The sequence below is a fragment of the Eumetopias jubatus genome, unplaced genomic scaffold (assembly GCF_037043125.1).
Source record: "Eumetopias jubatus isolate StellerSeaLion01/CBP00866 unplaced genomic scaffold, mEumJub1_p1.0 scaffold_10, whole genome shotgun sequence".
Lineage (NCBI taxonomy): Eukaryota > Metazoa > Chordata > Mammalia > Carnivora > Otariidae > Eumetopias > Eumetopias jubatus.
Genome location: NW_028274816.1, coordinates 74203320 through 74226084, shown reverse-complemented (window position 1 = coordinate 74226084; position 22765 = coordinate 74203320). Strand labels below are relative to the sequence as shown.

Sequence of the window (22765 nt, the reverse complement as noted above, 5' to 3'; positions counted from 1 at the left end):
ATTCCATTGTATATATGTACCACATCTTCTTTACTGTAGGATTGATTTTCTGAACCAGATGGCTTTCGGGCGGCCTTCACTTGTAAATGGTCATGAGATCTGGACTCATCATGTGTATCATTTCTGATTTTCTGGCCCTGGAGAGTTTCATAGTGTTCTCTAATTAGCCTGGCTGAACGTTAAGTGGAAAGAAAGATTTCTTCTTCTGTCTCTGAATTTGGGACATAGGGGATCTATCACTAGGAGAAAACTGTTTAATTAAAAAATATGTATTATCCTGGCCTAGACAGACACAGAATGAATTGCTTCAGGATTCTCAAATGACTTTGTATGTCCAGGGAGCAGTTGACCAAGATGAGACACGAGAGTCAGGGAACCAGGTGGCGTAGCCGTGCACTGCGTGGGGATGGATTTGTGTACAGACTCTTAACAACTCACTGATGCTCTTGGCAAAAGATTTATGTGCCTCTGACTTTCTGACCATTAAGGATGGAAGAAAGAACATTGTTTAATTTTTAAAAACTTGAGATGAAAGACGTTTTTAAGCCTACCCAACAATGGAATAGTATTCACAACCCCCCACGTACCTATTACGTCACAGCCGCGGTTACCACCATGTGGCCCCTCTTATTTCATGAGTTTTCCTCCCTCCACCTGCGTCTACTGAAGTGTCGTCAAGCTGACTCTGATTTTCATGATGTCATCCTCATCTGTGTCAGTCACAGTCTTCTCAGTGATAAGGACTCAAACACATAACCTCAGACCATTGTCACTCTGGTAATAAATAAAACAATATTATCAGGTAGGCTCTCGGTGTTCAGATCTCCTTAGTGCCGTATGGATGCCTGTTTACCCTTGATTTGTTCAAGTTAAGATCTCAACAAGGTCCACACATACTGCATTTGGTTGATATGTCTTCTGTTTCTTTCAACCTGTAGCGGTTCCCACTTCTCTCTTTTTTTCTCTTGTCATTTATTCCTTGAAAAAATTGGGTCATGCATTTTGTAGCATTTTGCATATTTTGGATTTGGCTGATTATATCCTTTTAGTAATTAGTGATTGACAGGTTCCTCTTTGCCCTGTAGCTCCTGTTAATTGGCAGTTAGAGATAGAGGCTTGATCACATAGAGATTCAGGGTTTTGGCAGGAACGCTTTAATAGGTGGTGCTGTGTATTTCCTGTTGCATCACATCAGGAGGCATATGATTTCTTATTGTAGCTCTTGTTAAGATTAATCACTGGTTTTAGGTGCTGTCAGTGAGAAAGGTCCCCATCAGCTATTCACCTGATGGTTTTGGCCATCATCAATCATTTTTGTCTAAATTATTTCGTTAGGGACTGGTTAACTCATACTGCCAAACATTTGTGGGCTCTGCAAATAGTAGCTATACTCAGCCAAAAAAACAGCATTTGTGTTTGGGCATACCATGGAATGCAGATTAAATGAAGCATTAATCATCTCTGACTTGACTGCACCAGTGTTGAAGAAAATGAACGTATGTGTCTCTGGGCACACACATACACACAGACATTTATTGTGCTTTGAATTGAGACTGGAAATCATTCTATATACCCTGGAACATAAGTCAACCTCTTCTTTAATTGGGGTTCTTTTTCATTTTTTAAAATCTCTGAAGCTCTGAAGATCATTAAAAAACATGTCAAATACTTATTCTTGACATTTTTTGGTGAAGTTGAAGAATCAGTGGGTATGTGAGACCAGTTCTGCCAAATTAGGATCCAATTCCAAACTGGAGTCTGGCTTTGTTTATTAATTTCTATTCAGTGCTTAGAATGCTCAGGTCCTCTAGGGCATTGCCTTCCCATTACTTGGGAGCCAGCATTAGTCATCAAAAGGCAGGTTGGTGAGAATAGAAGTAAGTAAGAGCTCTCATCCAGGATATAAAAAAACCTGGGGAACTACTTGGCCTTCCAGTGAACAATTGTCTTTGCAGTGATGGTATGGGCTTGTCCAACAGGTGTCATCCGTCACCCTTCAGTAGCAGCAGTGTCTTCCCCAGCTCTCATTTTCCACTATCCTGTGTAGTTACCCATCTTGTAACTAAATTATCGAAGTCTCCCCTTTATGATGTTCTACAACTGATTTGATCACGTCCGATTTATAAATAACCAGTTGGAGAAATTGCCTCCAAAGGAAGCAGAAGGGATACAGTGTATCCTCTTTGAGTGCCATTTATTCTAACCTTTCAAAAACCCTCAAATCATAGGATACATTCATAGGCAACAAATAGTATTTGTGTTTGCTAAGAAATGAAAGTGTTACCTCTTAGTGTTTTTTTTTTAATTGAGAGGAATTATTCAGTGGTCCAAAGAAGCTCTTCAAATGCTAATAATGAGAGGAGTATAATAGTGTTGTAGTTGTTGTTTGTACGTATATAGTATTAGCTTTGTGTGCAAGATGCTTACTCATTTTCCACCTTTGTTATTTGCTTTGGTAGTAACACAGTTGGATTTGAATTTCAATTTAGATCACAGATTATTACTTAAAAATTAAAAAGTATATATAGTGTAATGCAGCATTGAAATGGAAAAGTCATTTGAGTATACAAAAGATTGTCACATGTCATGCAACCCAAGGCTATTAAAAACACCAAGTATCTGTGGTGCCTGGCAGGCTCAGTCAGTAGAGTAGGTGACTCTTGATCTCAGGGTTGTGAGTTCAACCCCATGTTGGGTATAGAGATTACTTTAAAAAAATCTTAAAAAATAAAAATAACCCCTGCCCCCCAAAAAACACCAGATACCTTTTTTTCCTTTAAATTTTTTTATTATGTTAATCACCATACATTACATCATTAGTTTTTGATGTAGTGTTCCATGAGTCAAACACCAGATACCTTTTTGAAAGCCAGAACATGGCTGACTAATTTATGTGCCATGAAATTCTGTCAGGAGCATTTCTCTAGCTAAAGCTTCTGGCTAACTTCTTCAGAGAACTTAGTTAATTTCTAGTTACACATATTTTGATTAAGGAGAAAAAAAAGCAAAACTCGAGCTTGGATTACTCATTTATTCAAGAAATATTTGCATTCTTGTGATACGCTGTTCTGAGAAGTACTGAATCACTGGAGTGCTAGATCTAATTACCAATGGTCAGAAATCATCCAGATGAATATATAGGTTCTGCACATGCTATATTCAAATGTTGGCTGTGTTCCTGAAGAGAGAGGCTGTTGTATCGATAAAGGATGACTAATTAAAAATGATATAGTGTGTTTTCTTTTTTCTTTTTTTTTTTTTTTGCCCCTCCTCTGCAGTTACTAAATTATTGCTGAGCTACTGCTGGTGTGTTAGAATTGGGGAAACTAACTTCGAAATAAGGCTTTACTTCTGCGTTAGGTAGCTCAAGCTACCAGAAGAAGGCTTATATTCCACTGCTTTGCAGCAATAAGTAGTGAGTGAGTTTGGGTGCAGGTTGTCTTTTCATCAGTACCTATAGTCAGTAAAAGTTAACCTTCTTGTCATTTAGGAGTGCCATTTAGTGGTAAAAGATTACCTGAAGGCTCTCCATATTATCTTAATTGAATGAAAATATATGCTCATATATGTATGAACATATGTATATATGTATGCTCATATACATATATGAACATATATGAATATATGTTCATATATGTATATGAACAAAATTGATTTCTGCCTTTACCTTTCTGGATTTCTAAGGACATATGGTGGGAAAAAGAAAAAAGGGTATTACAGGTGAAATTTGATATGCTGTTATGAACTTTTTGCTTTGGGATAAGTGAATTGGGCAATAGGTTAAGGGAGTCAGGTGTTTCCTGGAGACCAGGGAGAAGTCAGCTTGGAATAAAAAGTTAGCTGTGATCATTGTGGAGCTAGATAGAAAGGAAAAGAAGTAAATAAGACCCTCTATCTGATTTCCCTGAGCTAGCCTAATGTGTTCATGTATGTTCATTCTTTTTTCTAGGAAGACCTTTCTTAAATCAACTGAATAAGTTGATAATATGTTATGTCCATTCAGTTTATAAATTGACTATTGATACATATATCAATAGTCACATGTCATGCAACCCAAGGCCATTAAAAACCAAGTAGAGAAAATATATTCATAAGCCATATTTTCCTACTTTAATTGAATTGTAATATTTTAAACCCGTTTTTAGGCTTGATTATAGATTTGGATAGCATAAAAAATCAACCACAAGTATTAATGGAAATATGAAAATACTTATTTCTTCAAACTGACTTAATATTCATCACTTCTCAGTGTTTCAAATGTTGACACTGCAGTGTTTTCTGACACCAAGCAGTACTCCAATTTTTTTATGTCAGCTGGGTGTCCCAACAATTCAGTTCCATTCTGACAGTACCTAGCTGTAGTTAGCATCAGATCCCCCAAGTTAAAGGGGTCAGCCCCACAAAACTGCTCCCACTTCAGATCCAGCTGCAAATGGGGTGCCCAGTTCTGCTGGGCCAATCGTGAATTAGAGGCTCCCATGATTCCACCCCCAGGTTCAATTATTTGCTAGAATGGCTCACAGAACTCAGGAAAACACTTATTTTTATCAGTTTCTTATAAAAGAAACAACTCAGGAATAGTAAAAAAAAATGGAAGAGATGCGTAGGGCAAGGTGTGGAGAGAGGGCGTAGAGCTTCCCTGCCTTCTCTGGGTACATCATCCTCCTAGTACTTAGATTGTTCACCAACCTGGAAGCTCCTGGAACTTGTTGTTTTGCGGGGGAAAGGGGGGTTATGGAAGTTGCATTGTAGGCACAATTGTGTTGTAGGCACATTGGCCATTGGATGATGCAACTCAATTTCTAGCCCTTCTCCCCTCCTTGGAGGTTAGGGGGTGGGGCTAAAAGTTGCTCTTATCACTAGGTTGGTTTTTCTGGAGACCAGCCCCCTATCCTGAAATTATGTAGGTGTAGTGCCTGTGGGGGAGTCCCCCTGCCCTGTCACCTCATTAGCATAATCTCTGGTTTGGTGGAAAGGGGCTTGTTGTGAATAGCAAAAGACTCTTCTATCACTGGAATATTCCAGTGTTTTTAGGAGCTCTGTGCCAGGTACCTGGGACAAGTACCAACTATATTTTTTATTATATTACAGACACTGTAGCAAAACTACCTTGCACACAACAGACCCATCGCTTTGAATCTGTAAGCTTTCCACAAGGGTCAGTCTACACTTACACCTAGAAAGAAGAATGGGTACGTATCATTGAGGCATTGGATGGTTGATTTTCTGTTGTGAAAAGGATCAGTATGCCCCATCCCCTAGGACCATAGGGGTACCTTCACTATGATGCTAAATTACAGTTTTCTTTATCCTAACTTACTTGTTAGTGAAGTTCATATAGGACCGAGTCTGGAAGAGTTATTTAGGACTGGTGGGAATCCTCATTGGTATTTCAGGCAAACAGAGGAAGAAATTAATGTTTGATAAAAACCTGACTTTGTTTTGTGGCTACTATTTTTCTAAGTAAACTCTTCAAAAAGGAGAAGTCCAATCTGGTTGTTTTAGTGGCTCCTCAATTTGAGTGCAACTGTGAATGTGTTACCTGTCAGCTGAAATGTAGCTTGCCTTGGCCTGTGGCCTGGAGCTATTCGCTGGAGCTCAGGTCAGTGGCCTTTAGCCAAGAACAGACTTGTGTTTCCTCCCCTGTGTTGTACAAGTGTTCTTTCCTTCACATCATGGCACATACAAAAAGGTTTGAAGCACTGATTGAAACAATACTGATGGCGTAGTTAGGAAATACGGTTAACGTGCTTGTTTCATTTATGGGGGGCCGGAAGTTACAATGGTCGTGATAGGATGTTGTGGGGTTTACCAAGCAGGAGGAATAAATGTGGCCTGAGACCAGTGGGCACTTTGGCTCCTTGTTAGAGTTCAAGCTATCTGTTCTGAGAATCTCTGCCGTGTGATGTGTGCCTCCACTGGACCGGTGAGGTGGGCTGGAAGCTAATGGCGTGGGCTCTGGGGCATTGGTGACAGCCAGAACAAGCCTTGTGACTTTCCTTGCCCCAGTTTTTATAAGTGTACGTGTTATGTGCCTTGTCCCACTAGAAAGATGGCTACCAAGAAGTATGAGTCCATCATGTGGATGATTTTCCAGAAATCCTAATATCTTGCTACTGGTACATGGTCAGATAGTAACTTGAAACTTTGGGGAGCTGATGAAGAGCTTAAATAGAATGTTGAGGGGTCTGATTGGGAGGCAGAGGTCACCACACGGCCTGTGTATATCACAGAAGAAAGGATCACTGACCATCCTGCACAGCAAGTTTTGTTGGGTTTGATCAACACAGCATTTATGTCTCACTTGTCCCCATGGGGCCCCCGTTGATATGTTCAGAGATTTAAGGCTTAGTGTAAATGCCTTGTGGGTTTGGCCGTTTTAGGCATGACATGGACTTAAAGTGTTCTGAGCACCCGGACAGGGTGCTGAGTACCTTTACCAACTCACTGTGCTTTAAACATTCCCCCTTCCTGGCTAGGACCCTCAGCACCCTAGCAGCAGCTGTGTATCTGTGGGAATGGCATTTGTGCAGGTGTGTAGCAGGTCAGGCCTGTTTGTTTTTTTTTTAAGATTTTATTTATTTATCTGATAGAGAAGGAGAGCAGGGGAGAAGCAGAGCAAAAGGGAGAAGCAGACTCTGTGCTGAGCATGGAGCCTGACACAGGGCTCGAACTCGGGATCCTGTGATCATGACCTGAGCAGAAACCAAGAGTCCGATGTTCAAACCAGCTGTGCCACCCAGGCACCCCCAGGTCAGGTCTGTTGTATGAAGAAAGAGTTGTGAAGGGCGGTGGTAGAAAAGAGAACTCTATGCGAGCTGGAGACAAATGAAGAACTCAGAATTATTAGCACATTCTTTCTTTTCTCCCCTGAACTGGGGGTGGACCCGTGCTGGCAGTAATGGGTGACATCTTTTGGGTATCCGTTGGAACCTTCTCAAGGTGGGTTTTTAACTGGAATTCCCACTCTCAGATTCCCGTGGAGGCTGTGCTTCCAAAATCATTGGTGCATGAAATTTGGAGGGAAGGAATTGTGTTGGATAAGTTTTTCCTGTTTTGCTGGAGATTAAAATATTGTTAACTTTAGCTGATACACCTTAAAAAAAAATCTCAAAAGATATCATTTTTGAAATATTACCAGGTTTTAGGGGTATGGAGATGTCCCGAGTTGTATGAGCAGAAATATGAAAGTGCCTGTATTTGTATTTTTTTTTTAAAGACTTTTTTTATTTGACAGAGAGAGACACAGCAAGAGAGGGAACACAAGCAGGGGGAGTGGGAGAGGGAGAAGCAGGCTTCCCGCTGAGCAGGGAGCCCGATGCGGGGGGATCCATCCCAGGCTCGATCCCTGGGATCATGACCTGAGCCAAAGGCAGTCGCTTAATGACTGAGCCACCCAGGTGCCCCGCCTGTATTTGTATTTTTAAGGCCATTTTACTTATTCTCTAGGCCTCAGTAAGTTTGGGTTTAAACAGATTGGTCTCTTAGAAAAATCTGTTTTGAGTATCAAGGAGGTTATAATTGAAACAGAAACAGTAAATGCTTAGTGTATAAAAACGGAAACACAGAAAAGTAAAAAAAAAAAAATCACCTATAATTCTAGCACCTTCAACTAATCACCAGTTGTACTTTTTGGAGAATGACCTGTGTATATATTATAAATGGTTATATGCACATATGCTTCACTAAAATAATTTATCAGACACATTATTTACTGCTTGATTGAAAAAAAAAGACCCTTACTATTACTAATATTTCCTCACGTCAGTAGTCTTTTATGGTGTTTTTTTGGGTGGTAGTGTAGTATTCCGGGTATGGATGATTTTTCATGTAATTTAACATAAATATCACTGCTTTCAATAACTTTCCTTGCATAATCCTTAACTTCCTAAAGGTTGACTTCTTAGGAAATGGAATCACTGCAGTAATCATCAAGGACATTTTGAAATGTTTGCAAGATACTGTCCTCCAGAAAGTGGGGCAGTTTATATTCACAGCAATAATTTGTTCATTTATTTGCCTCTGTTCATTTGTTTACTGAACGGACATTAAGGATTTACACGTCAGGTGTAATTCTAGGCATGGAGGCTACCTGTAGAAACTCATAATCGTGACATTGTGCATCATTGAGGCAAAATTACTGGTGACCATAGAGGGGCATGTAATCAATGTCAGAGTTGATGGGTTAGTGGAATCCGAGAATGAAGAACCAGTATGAGTTTCTAACGTTAGGTTCGGAAGAATGTTAGGGCATATTGTGTGCTTCATTTCATGAAACTTGGTAAACTCTCCATTTTACTATGATGGAAGATGAGTTAAAAATTTTTTTTTCCTTGTTGGACAATCCCCTTTGGGAGTGAGTTGGGGGCTTTTCAGTGTTCACACTCTCTCTGAGGATTTTTGTTAACCAAACAAGGTCTCCTAGTCAAATGCAGTCTCCAGCAAGTAAAATGCTTCTTTTGCCTTTGCGGGGAGTCCACAGACTCTGCTAGAAATTATTACATCTTTGTGTCAGAGCAGTGCCCCTTCAGGCACTGACAGAGGAAGGGCAGAGTCTTGGTATTCCAGGTTACAAAAATCTTTCTACCTGAGGAGAGCTGTATGAATCATCTGTCAGAGGTGGGCAAGGCTGAAAGTGAATTGTTTCGGTTCTTTCTTTAGCAGCAGAGCCTCTGAGGCCCAAGCTTGAGGTGAGGAAAATGTTTAACGTTTAGGAAGCACTGGTGTCAGTGACCCCCCGCCCTGGTTCAGGACTTTGCCACTGTAAACCCAGACACAACTGATAATACAAGGTGGGAACCAATGGGTGACAGCTGACTGTCGTCCGCAGTAACACCTTTGCTCCTGCCAGCCCTGCTCTGAGGAGGGGACCATTAGTCCCATGTGGCAGGAATGGGGACGGCGGCAGAGAGGTGAAGTCACTTGCCCAAGAGTACATAGCTAATCTGCGCTGGAGCTGGGCCTCAAGACTAGGTAGCCTGGCTTTACCACTCCACAGTGGTTTTCCTAAGCTTCTAGTTGGACACCATTGGGATGTTGGCTTTGGGTAAGAACAGGGATTTTTATTAGCACAGGAGTTAAAAGGAATCTTCAAAGCAAGCTGAATTTCTTTCTTTCTTTGTTGCTCATATATTTTGTTGGCTTAAAAGGTATCAGACACATTCCAGTTTTTTCCTTTTTAGAGAATTTAATAATTTAATGAACTTTTCAATTAGATTTTAATACAGTTAATATCAGAGTAGTTACCATTTTTTCATAGTTACTGTTTACCCGCCATTGCATTTTTAAGGTGTGTGAATGCCCAGCACAGCGTCACACAGCAGGTCCTAAGGGACTATTTTTCTCTTGGTTTTACAGATGTGTCAGGTACTTGACCCCAGAAACACCCCTGTTTTATCTTTATCAGTATTTTAGTGATAGTCATTTAGCATCTAGCAGAGGTAATTTTCTCCCCTATTCCTGCCATTTAGCCTCCTCCTACCATGTTCCTTTTTAATTTTGCTAAGATACCAGGCAAACAGTCTTTGTGCACAGGTCAGCTGCCTTCTCTGGCTTTTTGTCTGCACTACCTGGCACGACAGCTGGTGTGTAAGTGTGATCTTTCTGCACCTGTGGCTGTGCCAGTTATCAACCCCCCACCCCCGAATCCATCTTGCACACAAACGTGTTGAACTGGGTGCTGAAAGGGCCTGTTGGCATATTTTTGTTTGTTTGTTTCTTAAACTCAGAACAATCCAGTTTCCAAACTGCTTAGCTGCATGGATGAATGACCGTGTTTTCTTGATGGGAGTTCAGAGTTCTAAGTGAGATTTTTATAAATTTTTGGAACTTGTTCACTCTTATGTATCTAAGGCTGGAGGAGGAGATGGACAATATAGTATTAGCTGACAGGGTCCCATCTAATATTTGGATTGCCTGAGCCTGCAGTCTGGGAAGGAACTGACAGTCATCCGTTTCTTCCCATTCCAAGTCTCTCATCCTTCCTGTCTTATTCTCTTGAGCTTATCAAATAAGTTAGGGCACTCACCACTGTAGGAATTGTGGTAGGAAAGGGAATGGGGGCAAGTTCTTGTCCACCACTTTATTTCCTCATTTCTGAGATTGTTTGAATATAAAGTTGCTTAGTTGAAATTGTGTGTTCCTCATTTTATAACCAGTGATTGCAGATAATTTAACAAGTGACTTTGGGTACTCTGTTTTGAAAATGAGGTACTAAGAGTTAGAGCCAAGAGAGAAATGAGAATTTCAGGCAGTCTTTTTTCCCTCCGCCCCTGGTGGGATTCTCTGGTTCCTGGTAGGTCAGTCACTCATGTTTTTGAAGGTATTCTATGAGCGACTTGTACATTGTAGTGCCAGTTCGCACTTTTTCCTATGCTAGGTTCTAGGAAATCCCTTGTGGGGGCAGTGGGGCTTCCTTAAGAAGGACTGATTCTTACTGCTTTTTGATGCTTCCTCCCTAGCTCCTTTGGCTTCTGGGTAGTGATTTTAAAGAGCAGCTGTTTAATTTTTATGATTCTGTTTGTTAGTTGGCTGGTGGTTATGCTGGTCTCGCCCGGGCTCTGTAACGTGTCTGCGTTTAGCTAGTAGGTCTGGTGGAGACTAAGCCCAGACAGGATGGCCGGGACCTCTGGACCTCTTGCTGCATGTGGATTTCCATCATCAAGGAAGCTAGACTGAGCCGCTTCATCTTTAGACTTGGTCACTTTGCAAGAGGGTGAACGTGGAAGGCTTAGCTCTGGAAGTCCTACGACATCCTTTCTGCTATATTCTTGGGATCACAGTGAGTCCAAAGCCCAGCCTGATTCAAGAAGTACAGAAATAGACTCCACCTCTTGATGGGACGAGCAGTAAAGTCACATTGTAAAGAGGTGATTCTTTGGTGGCTCTTTTGGTAACAATCTAGCACATAAAGCACGGTGATCCATTAACATTATATCAAAAAGGCCACCTTCTAGATGCATCTATTGCCCATCTTTCAGTCATCTTTATCGCCAGCGACAATAAGAAATTTTACTGTTGCTTTTTCATTTGGTGAAATCACTGGTGTTGAAGATATGTAGATTGACTACAATAGTTTGGAGATGGTCTCCATTCTTACAGGTTGGGTGGGAAGATTCTGGTTCTCTGATTCTTACTGTAAGGATAGCAGAATCTTGCTTTCCTATGATATAAAAGGAAATAAGCCCACTAGGTTGTATGAGAGGGTAGTGCAGTGTTGGTAAAAAAAAAAAAATCTAATAATTCTAATTCAGTAAATGTTTGTTGAACTGCCATTTTGTTGTAGCTACCCGTTACAGGTGATTTGTAGAATTCAAAGATAAATCAAGATAGTTAGACATTTAGAACAGAAAATTGCTCACAATTTGATGATGGAACAGGCTCGAGAAGGATGAGAGAGGTGACCAGGCGGACCCCGTGTAAACATAGCATCTCTCCTGAGGACAGGCTGGTTTTGATGTTTTGGAAACTAGAGATAGTGCTTAGGAAATGCTACTTTTTCCTCGTTTGTGGAAGGATAATCTAGGTTATCCCTAGATTGCAGAGAGTGGGCATCATCCATAGCTGATGGGTTGGTAGACTCTCAGCTGCCCTTGGATGGAATTTTTGGCCAAGGTTGAACTCAACTACTGGGTCAGCTTAGCTGATTGTGGAAAGTGATGTTAAAGATTTTATTGCTTGAGAAGTTAATGGAGGGAGAATATTCAGGGCTCTTTGTCCTCTTGCTTAAGGCTAAATAAAGTTGAAAGATGTCTTCCTTCCACCGTTAGTATTCTGTGAGTCTGTGAGTTGCTCTCTGATCAGAATAAGAGCAAACACATTCCCAGGCCTTAGTGAGTCTGGATATTCTTGGATAAATCCTTGTTCTTCAGAATCATGGTTTGGAATCTTCTTCAAGATCCCACACTTGATACTGCTTCTCTCATGAGAAGCCTGAAGAAGAAGTTGGATATGGATGATATAGGAAAGGTTGTTTAAAATCTATGGATGTTTTCTTAAGACAGAGCTTTGAAACCAGAACCTTAAGGGGGGTGCAGAGAGGTTGACCCCCAGTCTTTGGAGTGGCAGCGTGGGGCATGAGGCTGCTGAGCCACTTCGCTCAGCCACTGAACCGACTGTGATTTTGATCCTCCCAGTGTGTTGAACAGGTGTCCTCATATTCTGTATGAGCCACGGCTGATAATAAAGCTGGGCGGTATTACCCTCAGGGACATAGCAGTGCCTTGGACGTATGATGGGATGACGACAGGTGCTGTTGTCCTTAAGAATCAGGGTCCTGGAATACAAACAGCAGAAATAGTCTAGCTAATTTGCCCCACATCGGAGTTATCTGGGGCTATCCATGTGAAATTTATTGTTAGACTGATCTAATCCACATTTGAAAGCATTTTCTGTATCGGGTGCTGAACTTAGTTTTTAAGTATACAAAGACAGTCTTCTCTCACAGGAAGCTCCTTCCGTATGAATAATTTAAGATGTTTAATCATGCCTGGTTTCTGTCCTGCTCTAGATAAAGAGGAGGCTCTGTTTATCTCTGCTGATGGGTTAGGAAATGATTATTTGGTGACAGTCTCACCAAAGGGGGAATTATGATCACAAATGTATAATCTCTTTTGATCAACATTTGTTGTACTAATACTTTAATCTCTGTTAGCCTCTAAAAATCTCCCCAGGCCGTTTGTAGTATCACTTCCTCCCTTATGCCCTTTATCCCCGTGGAAGTTGTTGCAGGCTTTTGAAAAAAATCCATATTGCTCTAATGTCGTATTTGCTTGTAGTTTTGGCTTTAAAAATAAGTGCGTGCATAGGGATGGGTTGGTTGCCTTTCGGGTTTAGGTTTTGTGGGACCTTGAGAAAGAGAAGTAAAGATGAGAAGGACGAGTCCTAATAATATTTCCTACTTAGAGAAAGCAAATGGGAGAAGAAGAAGTGCTGGGGGGGGGGGGGAGAAAAAAAAAAAGCTCATCAACAGCCAGAGGTAGCCTCACTGAAGTATTGTAAAAGCTGTCTCTTTCTGCCTCTCCCTGAACCTCGTTCTTGACTGACTGGGGTCTTCCTTCTCCTCCTCAAGACTGCCTTGTGAGTTAGTCTCAAAATGAGCATCCTTTGGAGAGTGGGGAGACCTGCTGGAAGAGCCCACGTAACTTGACCTTACCCTACACCCCCTGGCACCAGTTTCAAGCACTGAGTCAGCTCTGCTTATGCCGTGAACTTTTATAGAATTATTTAGCACATTTTTGTTGGTAGACGATCAGAATATATGCTTGGACAGTTCTCAAGATAGTTGCAGATGTGTTTGAAGTGTGGAGTGTGTCCACATCTAACTTATGTAAACCACATTGTGTTGCATTTGTGTGCTTGTCCATTTATGCAGGAAATGTCCTTTAAAGGCCCCCGTTTATTTTTGTTTAAATGTGAATGCAGTGCTGAAAAGAATGTGTGTGTGTTTATATAAATATTTATTTTCAAGGAAACAGTTCGAGCGAGTTTTAATTGCTGTAATAGAATTTATCTGCCTGCAGAGGTTAGCTACTGTCCCCTCAAATGGAGCTTTTGAAGAAAGGGCCAATTTTGGTGTTTTTCTCTGGATGGTTTTCACGATGATTCTGCGTTCTGTTATTGTCCTGCCTTTGATCCTAGTGTGTTTTCAGTTTTTCACCATATAGAGATTGTCGTGGTTTCAGACATACCACGTGACAGGTGGTGTTCAGCTTTTGATTTGGGGAGTTTGTGGGCATTGAGCTCATTCAGATGTATGATTACAAAGGTCCTGGGATTGGGCCCCACATTACCTTATTTTTATCTCCAGAAACCTTGCCCTATAAAGTAACATTCATAGGTTCCAGGAATTGGTTAGGACCTGGTGTCTTTGAGGGCTACCATTTTCACTTACATCTCACTTACAGTACACGTCCGCCCCATGCACAAAGTACGTTCACACTGCTCCGGCATCCCCCGGAGTGTCAGCTCCTTACGGTGTCAGCACGAACCCACATCTGATCTAGACACCATCTGCTCCACAGGCTCCAGTCTCATCAGAATCATCCATATCAGGTGTGGGCGAGATGGAGCCTGATCCATTCTGACACAGAATTCCTCTCCCTCTGCAGACCTGGAAACAAGACAGGTCGCTTGCTTCCAAACCACAGGGGTGGGTCAGGCTTTGGAACCCGGTTCTAGAGAGACTGGTTTAAAACGGGAAACACTGGAGGAAGAAAGGAGGCAGCCGACCCAAGCAGTTTCCAAATCCAGCAGGCAGATTCCATTAGGTTGCAAGGCCTGGGGACAGTCCTCTGCCTTTAAATATTTCCTGAAGACACATTTCTAAGAAGTAAAAGAGCCAGTTTCATGAAAAGTTTTTTCTTGTATATTGCTGAACCTTTCATGAGAAAAACTTCTATCAGTTTACTTTTTTTTTTTACCAGCAATGTATTGTACTAGTGATTCTTTTACCTGTCACGTTGATTAGCACATTATCATTGAAAAAAAATTGGTGTATGTATAAAATGAGACCTAAGCTTTGCCAATTTCACATGAACAAAACCTTTTTTTTTTTTTTTAAGATTTTATTTATTTGAGAGAGAGAGTATGTGGAGGGTGGGGAGGGGGGTTGGGAAGGGGCAGAGGGAGAGAGAGAATCCCAAGCAGACCCTTCACTGAGCATGGAGCCTGATTTGGGGCCCAATCCCAGGACCCTGAGATCATGACCTGAGCTGAAATCAAGAGTCAGCCACTTACTAGACTTAACAGACCAGGCACCCCTTGCATAAATAAAACTTTTAACTGTTTTTGGTGTTAGTGAGTGCCTTTCATAATTTTTTCTGTTTTGCTTTACTGTTCACACCCTTGCCAATTTTTCTATTTTTCTTGACTTGTATGATGTCTTTTTATATTTAGAGTTTCTCATTTTGTATTGGAAGGATTTTCCCCAGCTTTCATTTAAATTTTTTTAAGTTTTGTTGTGTTTTTTTTTTTCTTTTGGTAATGTACAGAGTTTGCTTTTCAGTACAGCCAAATTTGCTGTAAAAAGAGTACCTTTTGCATGTATAGGTTGACTGTCCTTCCTCTGCTCGCTGTCAAATAAAACTTAATTTAAAACTCTTGTGAGGATATGTATTAAAATTGATATAAATCTAATCTGGGGAAAGTTGGCCTCTTACAGAATAGGTTCTTATTATCGGGAAATGTTGTGTCCCTTCACGTACTAAAGATTTTTAAGTTACTCAGGAGAATATTATCATTTTCCTCATAAAGATGCTATATATTTCTGGCTACATTTATTCTTTGTTACTATTATAAATGGGATTTTTTTCTATTATTATTTTCAAACAAATTTGTCTTGGCATAAATTAAAGTTATTTCTCTTTAATAATTTGATAACCAGGAGCCTTTACAATTCTCTGTAGAGGGGGCGCCTGGGTGGCTCAGTTGGTCAAGCGTCTGCCTTCAGCTCAGGTCATGATCCCAGGGTCCTTGAGATCCAGCCCCGCATCGGGCTCCCTGCTCAGCAGAGAGCCTGCTTCTCCCTCTCCCACTCCCTCTGCCTGCCCCTCTGCCTACTTGTGCTCTCTCTCTGTCAAATAAATAAAAATCTTTAAAAAATAAAATATATGTTTCGTACCTGAATGGGCAAGTTACATAGGAAATTCAGGTTGTAGTATGCTTACTTCTGAAAATGTGTCTGGTCTTCTTGGGAATTCACGTTATCCTGCAGACAGGCCCATCCCTGAGAGCTGATCCAGGGGCCGCGGCCAGGAGCTCTGTGCTCTTGTCTACAGTCCTGCCCAACTGGTATGGCACGGTGAAACTTGCAGATCTCACTGAAAGCACCAGGCCGAACAGAATGAGCCCCTTCATACATCTTCCAAATCCACTGAGGTGGGAAAGTGGATTGCAGAGGAGTTGTTTGAGAAGGCAGATAAAGGCATAATAAACTATGAAGAGTATATGCTGGAAAAAGTATCCTTAATAGATCGGTGTGAAACTAAGATGTGCTACAAATGCTTAAAAACCCAACTATGTTGCAGAGTCTCCATACAGTACAATCCCCAAGAAATGATTTTTAAGATCTACTGACATAGTCATGGTCAATGAGTAAAGCATGTTACAAAACGTATTGTGGTCTGATTTTAATTGTAGAGAAAAAAATGTGTATCTCCATAAGGACAGTAGTTTCTAAGAGACAATGATTATTTTGGGATAATTGAACTTAGAAATGTAGGTAATATACATATATTTAAAAAACCCATATATTCTGTAGGTGTATATATAATATTTTGTATATTTTTGTTTTCTTTATCTTTTCTGAATTTTCCGGCTTTTCTGTACCAGACATATTTTGTTTGTATAATATAAAACAATGTTACCTCCCTATCCCAAAGAAATTGCTCCAAATAAGTGATTATTTGATATACCTGTGTTACCAACTTGAAGCTGACAGTGCCATGATGGTTTTGTGTTTTGTTTTTTTTAGCTCGTTATGGTTGTAGACTGCTTCTCGGATTCTTCACTCAGTTGTTCATATTATGTTTGAGGGAAAATCATTTTATTAAATGAAGGCGTTGAAGTGTAACCCTGGAAAGGTGGTAATGTTTTAGTATTTTCAGTGTATCTGTTGAGGTATATGATTTTTATAGTGGTATTTTCATTTGCAGAAGTGTTAGCATCTCTGAACAATATGAACTTGAAGCATTGTTTTGTATTGGAGCATAACAGGTGATTTGTGGTTAATAACTTTAGTTCATTTCTGTTCACATTTTCTTAATTTTGAGAAATTCTTTGTTGCCTTTCAAAATATGATATTAACTATATGTTAAAGCAAATTTTTCTGCTTTTTGGTGTGAATTTCTTATGCCCTCAGAATAGTATCTGTTTTATAGTACTTGAAACTTTTACTTTTTATTTGTTATTTCTTAGGTAAACGCAAAGCACTGAAGTTGAATTTTGCAAATCCACCTTTCAAATCTACAGCAAGGTTTACTCTGAATCCCAACCCTACAGGAGTTCAAAACCCACACATGTGAGTATTCCTGGTAATCAACTAAAAGGCTCAACTCAAGCAGAGGTTTCAAAGTTAATTGTATTTTATGAATTTTTCCAAGTCGAGGTGTTGGTATTTCCATTATCTTATGGGCCATTTGAAATATTACTATTTGAACTTAAATAGAAAGCTGTTGATTCTGTAGTCTGAAGTAGGTGAACACAATTTTCCTTGTTAAAGTTTACTTGAAGGGGAAAAGAGCAGAAGATCTAGATATATTGATATCTTTTCAGTTTTTCTCTCAATGAACTCTGAGAATGTTGTTTAAACCTTTCCTTCTGGATCTCCAGTTAAATTGTAAGTGGTATTTAGGAAACGTACCTCTCTCCTGTACATCTGCACAAATCATCCCCACTTACTGGGTGATCAAGTAGAGTCCCATTCTGGTTAAATGACATTCCTGTAAGATTTTCATGTCACAGTAAATTGAAAGAATGTGTATGTGTCGGGGTATAGGTGTCAGTGATTACTTTTAAAATTTGTTCCCTAAATATATATATATATATATTTTTCCCCTAAATATTTTTTATTAAAATACAAAAATGATGTTTTAGCATCTCAGTGAAGGTCATTTAAAGTATTAGAAACATCTGTTAATTTAAAATAATACCATCAGAGTAATATTTATAGACCTTTGAATTGAAGTGATGTATTAAATAATGATGCCTCCCTCCTCCCCCCATAAGACCTATCAGGAGCATGAAGGGTCAAAGCCAGTGGCTTTGCATTTATACTCATAAAAATAATTTTTACGTAGTTCTGTTATTGAGAACAATAAAGCAAATGATGGAAGGTATGGTTAAAAAAAAGCGGTCAGAATATATTATCTTACAGTTTTTAATTCCTCAACAATTTTTATTCAAGCCTTATTAGACTACAAATATATTCATGCTTCCCCAAAAGGGCACATTTATTTCTGGTTCCTTTCCTTTTGATATCTGGCATACATTGTATTTGCAAACAGTAACAGATTGGTAGAAGGTAGAGTGTTCTGCAGTAGGAATGCTGAAAATATATTGTGATTTTTAAAACAGTCTGTGGAAGGGAGCAATGTGGATGTGTGTGTATATGCTTTTAGGCTTTCACCTGTAACTTTAAAACAAATGAAAACTGGAGTAACAGTTCACTTGCCTGGGAATAGTGTCTTTTAATTTTATTAAATCATAAAATCATAATGAGATTTCTTGTCGGAGCTCAGCTTAGAGTCCTAGCCTTTTTACCTCCTTTGAAACATCGAGTGGGGGCTATGTTGAGGAAGGAAACTCTTAGTACCTCTTAATTAGTCAGAGCTCTGGCAGCAAGGAAACATTCTTAAAAGAACCTCCTTCCTCATTTCCTAGAATTTCTAGTGAAAGCTAGTACAAAACTAATTCTTGAACCCGGTCTATTTCTATTACCTTGATAGCTAGCTGAACCACTATTCCGAGTCTGAGAAAGAAAAGATACGTGGTTACTGCCAGACTTAACAGCTCTTTCTTTGTTTCTTTCTTTCTTTTTTTTTTTTAATCCCTTTTGGACACAAAGAAAGACAACCTGACTTTCATTTAGAATTGCAAAAACATTTACGTACTTAATACTCTCTTCCTTTGAGAGTTTCATGTATTAGGGAATTCATGGACAAGATCTTCCCCCCCACCCCCAAATAGTAAACTGAGTGGAAAAAAGCTTTCTTCCAAAGCTTGAGTCAATCAAATTTTTTTTTTTAACCTAACCACTTTATAATATTCCTATAACCACCTAGGGTTCTTATCTTTTGTCTCTTCCCAGCACATGTTAAAAGTTTGAGAGGACATGGTAATAAGCATTTTTACTTTATGATAGAATCTTTAGGGGCGCCTGGGTGGCTCAGTCATTAAGCATCTGCCTTCGGCTCAGGTCATGATCCCAGGGTCCTGGGATCGAGCCCCGCATGGGGCTCCCTGCTCCGCGGGAGGCCTGCTTCTCCCTCTCCCACTCCCCCTGCTTGTGTTCCCTCTCTCGCTGTGTCTCTCTCTGTCAAATAAATAAATAAAATCTTTTTTTTTTTTTTAAAGAATCTTTAGATTTTGATTCTGGTATGTAAAAATTTTAGATCCAGACCTTGTTTGAATTTTATTATTGCACTGGTCTGTTGTTATGTAGATCAGGAGCGGGTAACTACTAGCATTGATATTCGTCAAAGACAGTTGTTTCACTACTTAGGGCAGCATATCTCCTTGACCTCCCTACCCCCTTCCATAAGGGATCCTTTTGTGTTATTCCTTTGAGTTGTACTATCAGGTAGTAAAAACCACTGTCGGCCACTGTTTGGGGTGGGTAGTTTGCAATTAGAAAATATAACTTGCAGTATGTGGGGGTTTGAAAAAGATACCTCTGTGTCACTTACCTGTGTTTCCTTCTTCTAAAATGTCCTTGAAATTTAGTTACAGATATAAATAGAAAACTTGCTCATGAATTTAGGAAAAGATAAGATGAAATGTAAGCAACTAAATGAAGTTAAGATATGCTCCAGGAACTACTTTCACATCCATCTGGCATTTGATGTCTTCTGGGTGCAGATTCTGTAGAAGATTTAAAATTTTAAGACCGTGTCCTTATTTTCTGAGAACCAAGAGTTTAAATAAAATTCTAAGAAATAAAGTTGGGTATAGCAATTCAAGAAGTGAGGCATAAGGTGATACAGATTGAATGTCAAATGGATGGTGCAGGAGGGGGTAAGATCACTTTAGGATAAACAGCTTGGTGAAACACTTCACAGAGGAACAAGATTTGAATTAGATTTTGAAAGACACGTAGAGAAGGGAGAATGGCATTCTGGTGAGTGGATGTAGAAGATAAGTTTTGGGGACTATGTATAGATCTGTTTGATTACAGCAGTGATGTTACTTATAGATTACCTATTTCTATCACTGGAAACTTTTAGCATTTTTTTCTTTATTCTTGGTGTTCTGCAGTTATATGAAGATACATCTAGGTCTGGATCATCTTTCTGTACACTAGAATTTAGTTTCAAGATTCACGTATCTGTTTCTGAGAAAATTTTTGCTTTTCTTTTGATTGATTCCTTCATGTTTTTCCTAGTCTCCTGTTGTTTGGACATTGGACTTTTCTGAATTTCCTGGATCTGTGACTTTTTTCCATACTTTTTATCTTTGTGTTTTCTTTTTCTATAGATCTTTCTTTCTTTCTTTCTTTCTTTCTTTCTTTCTTTCTTTCTTTCTTTCTTTCTTTCCTCCCTCCCTCTCTCTCTTTCTCTCTCTCTTTCTTTTCTTTTCTTTTCTTCCTTCCTTCCTTCCTTCCTTCCTTCCTTCCTTCCTTCCTTCCTTCCTTCTTCCTTCCTCCCTCCCTCCCTCCCTTCCCTTCCCTTCCCTTCCCTTCCCTTCCTTCCTTTCTAGAAAGAGAGAGAGTGCACATGACCGGGGTGGGGAGGGGGGCAGGGGAGGGGCAGAATGAGGTGGAGAGAGATAATCTTAAGCAGGCTCCACCTGCAGTGCAGAGTCTTATGTCTGGCTCAGTGTCATGACCCTGAGATTGTGACCTAAGCCGAAGTCAAGAGTTGGATGTTAACTGACAGCCACTCAGGCGCCCCCCTTTATTTTCTGATCCTTCTATGAAATACTCTATTTTGGCAATTGATTTTAACTTCCAGGAGTTGATTGTGGCTTCTTCTTAGTATCTTATTCTTAATTTATGGATGTAAAATCTGGAATTTTGAAGATCTTTCTCTATCCACTAGGCAGTCCATTTCTTCAAGGGTCAGTTTTTCTTTAATCTTTGTCTTTCTTCTTTGTGTTAGTTGTTTTCCATGTATCTTGTAATTCTTGGTTGTCTACTGATAGTTGAGGATGAGGAAATTAGAAGGCTGGTTGGTAGCTCTGGTATAGGTGGTCAGCTGGTGCACTTGACTACTTTTCTGTGAATGGTTTGAGAGCTGGCTGTTAGGTCAGGAATGTTCAAATGCCTGAATGAGTGGAGCCAACATTCACCCTAGGAGGACTTGTTCTCTCCAGATAATATATTTATTTTCCTTAAAGATATGCCCTCTTTCTATTTTAGGGGGAAGGTGGAGAGAAAAGGAGGAACTGACTAGACCTTTCTTAGAGAAAGAATTTTAATGAACTCTTCTGCTTCTAGGTGTTCATACCTTCAACTTTGCATCCTCTCTACAGTTCTGTTGGGATCATTGTTTATTTCTCATCTCTGCTGCATGTTCCCCTCCTACCATGTGTTATGGGTAGTACTTTTCTCTATTACTGTTTCATTCTTTTTTTTTTAAGGGAATTCTCTCCTTTTTTTTTTTTTTTAAAGTGATGGGCAGGGTTCAAATTTTAATGAAGATGAATTTTTTTTTGAAGATTTTATTTTTAATCTCTGCACCCAACGTGGGGCTCCAGCTCACAACCCCAAGATCAAGAGTTGCACGCTTCACTGACTGAGCCAGCCAGGCCCCCCTATTACTGTTGTTTTTTTATTGTTTTTAACTGCTTATTATGGTAAGTTGCAAATATATCCAGAACTAGAGAGTGATAGATGGATCTGTATGTATTTATCAATCAGTTTTAGAAGCTTCAGTAGTTAATTGGTTTTATCTGTTCCTCCACCCTCCTTATTTTTAACCAAACCTCAGACATGATTCCACCTATAACTATTTCGACATATATTTCCAAAAGATAAGGACTCCTTTTTAAAAACATAATCACAATACCATTATTATATCTAGTAGAATAATTCTTTAATATCATAATATAAGTAGGTTACTTTATCAAAAAAAATTTTTTATAGTTTGAAGCAGGATCTAAAGAAGGTCCTCCACTGCAAATGGCTAATAAGTCTTTGAGACTATGAAGTCCCTTCTCTTGGAGTTGATTAGTTTTTGCTTTGTCTACACATTTTTGTCTGCTTTCAGGCATTCAGAAATTTGCCAAAATCTCTGTTTTTTCTTTTTTTTTTTTCCCATTGTTCTTTTCCTGTGAGTCCTTAGAGAGTGAGGAGACAACCTGAACAGGAAATGTAGGTTCTTAATTATCACTGATTAAAATTATAAGTATTTCCCACACATTAAAATAGAAAAAAGTGTTGTAATAGAGACTCTTGAAGCTACTACCTGGATGTAGCAGATGTTAACATTTTGTCCTTTGGCTCTTTAAATGAAAGATTAAGCTGTAAACATAAAGAGTATATAAGGAAAAGCTAAAGGAAAAATGTATGGCTACCTTTTAATTTCTGTCAGGATTGAATTATAGGAGGTGCTATAGGTCTCTGATACCACAGGGGTATTGTTATAAATAGGGCAGACTTGTGCTATGGTCTTGTTCTGTATATAAATTTGACATGAACAGAAGTTAGGTATTCTACTGTTAGGTCTGTGCTTTCATCACACCCAGTAACTGTGTGAGTGCTGTCAGTGCACTGAATCATTGAGAATGCATCAAGTACAATTGTTACCCTGAAAGAACAGCCCTTTCATCTTCTCAACATATCAGAATTGTACAAGAAGAAACACTAGCTTCAATGCTGACATGAGAAATAAATAATGATGAGGACAGATACATTTTGGGGCTTGAGCTAAACATTTTGAAACCGTATGTTCTAAGTTTAAAGGAATCTCTTTGTTGAGACCAAGAAGATGTCTGGGAGCTCATTTATCTTCATTACATTTGAGCACAAAAAGGCTCACTTGTGCTATCGAACATCTAGGAAGTAGTTTTAAAGAAGTTTTAAAGTCCCCAGTAATAACTAGTGGTGTTC

At 39.5% G+C, this 22765-nt stretch overlaps 1 protein-coding gene across 2 annotated transcripts in view; it reads left to right on the top strand.

Moving 5' to 3' along the window:
• MAP2K4 (mitogen-activated protein kinase kinase 4) overlaps nt 1-22765 on the top strand; it is a 135923-nt gene that overhangs the window by 18538 nt on the left and 94620 nt on the right. For both annotated transcript variants that reach the window (XM_028089058.2, XM_028089057.2), the window contains exon 2: nt 16915-17017. In XM_028089058.2, the coding sequence (XP_027944859.1) occupies nt 16915-17017 (103 nt within the window). The remainder of the gene's footprint in view (nt 1-16914; nt 17018-22765) is intronic.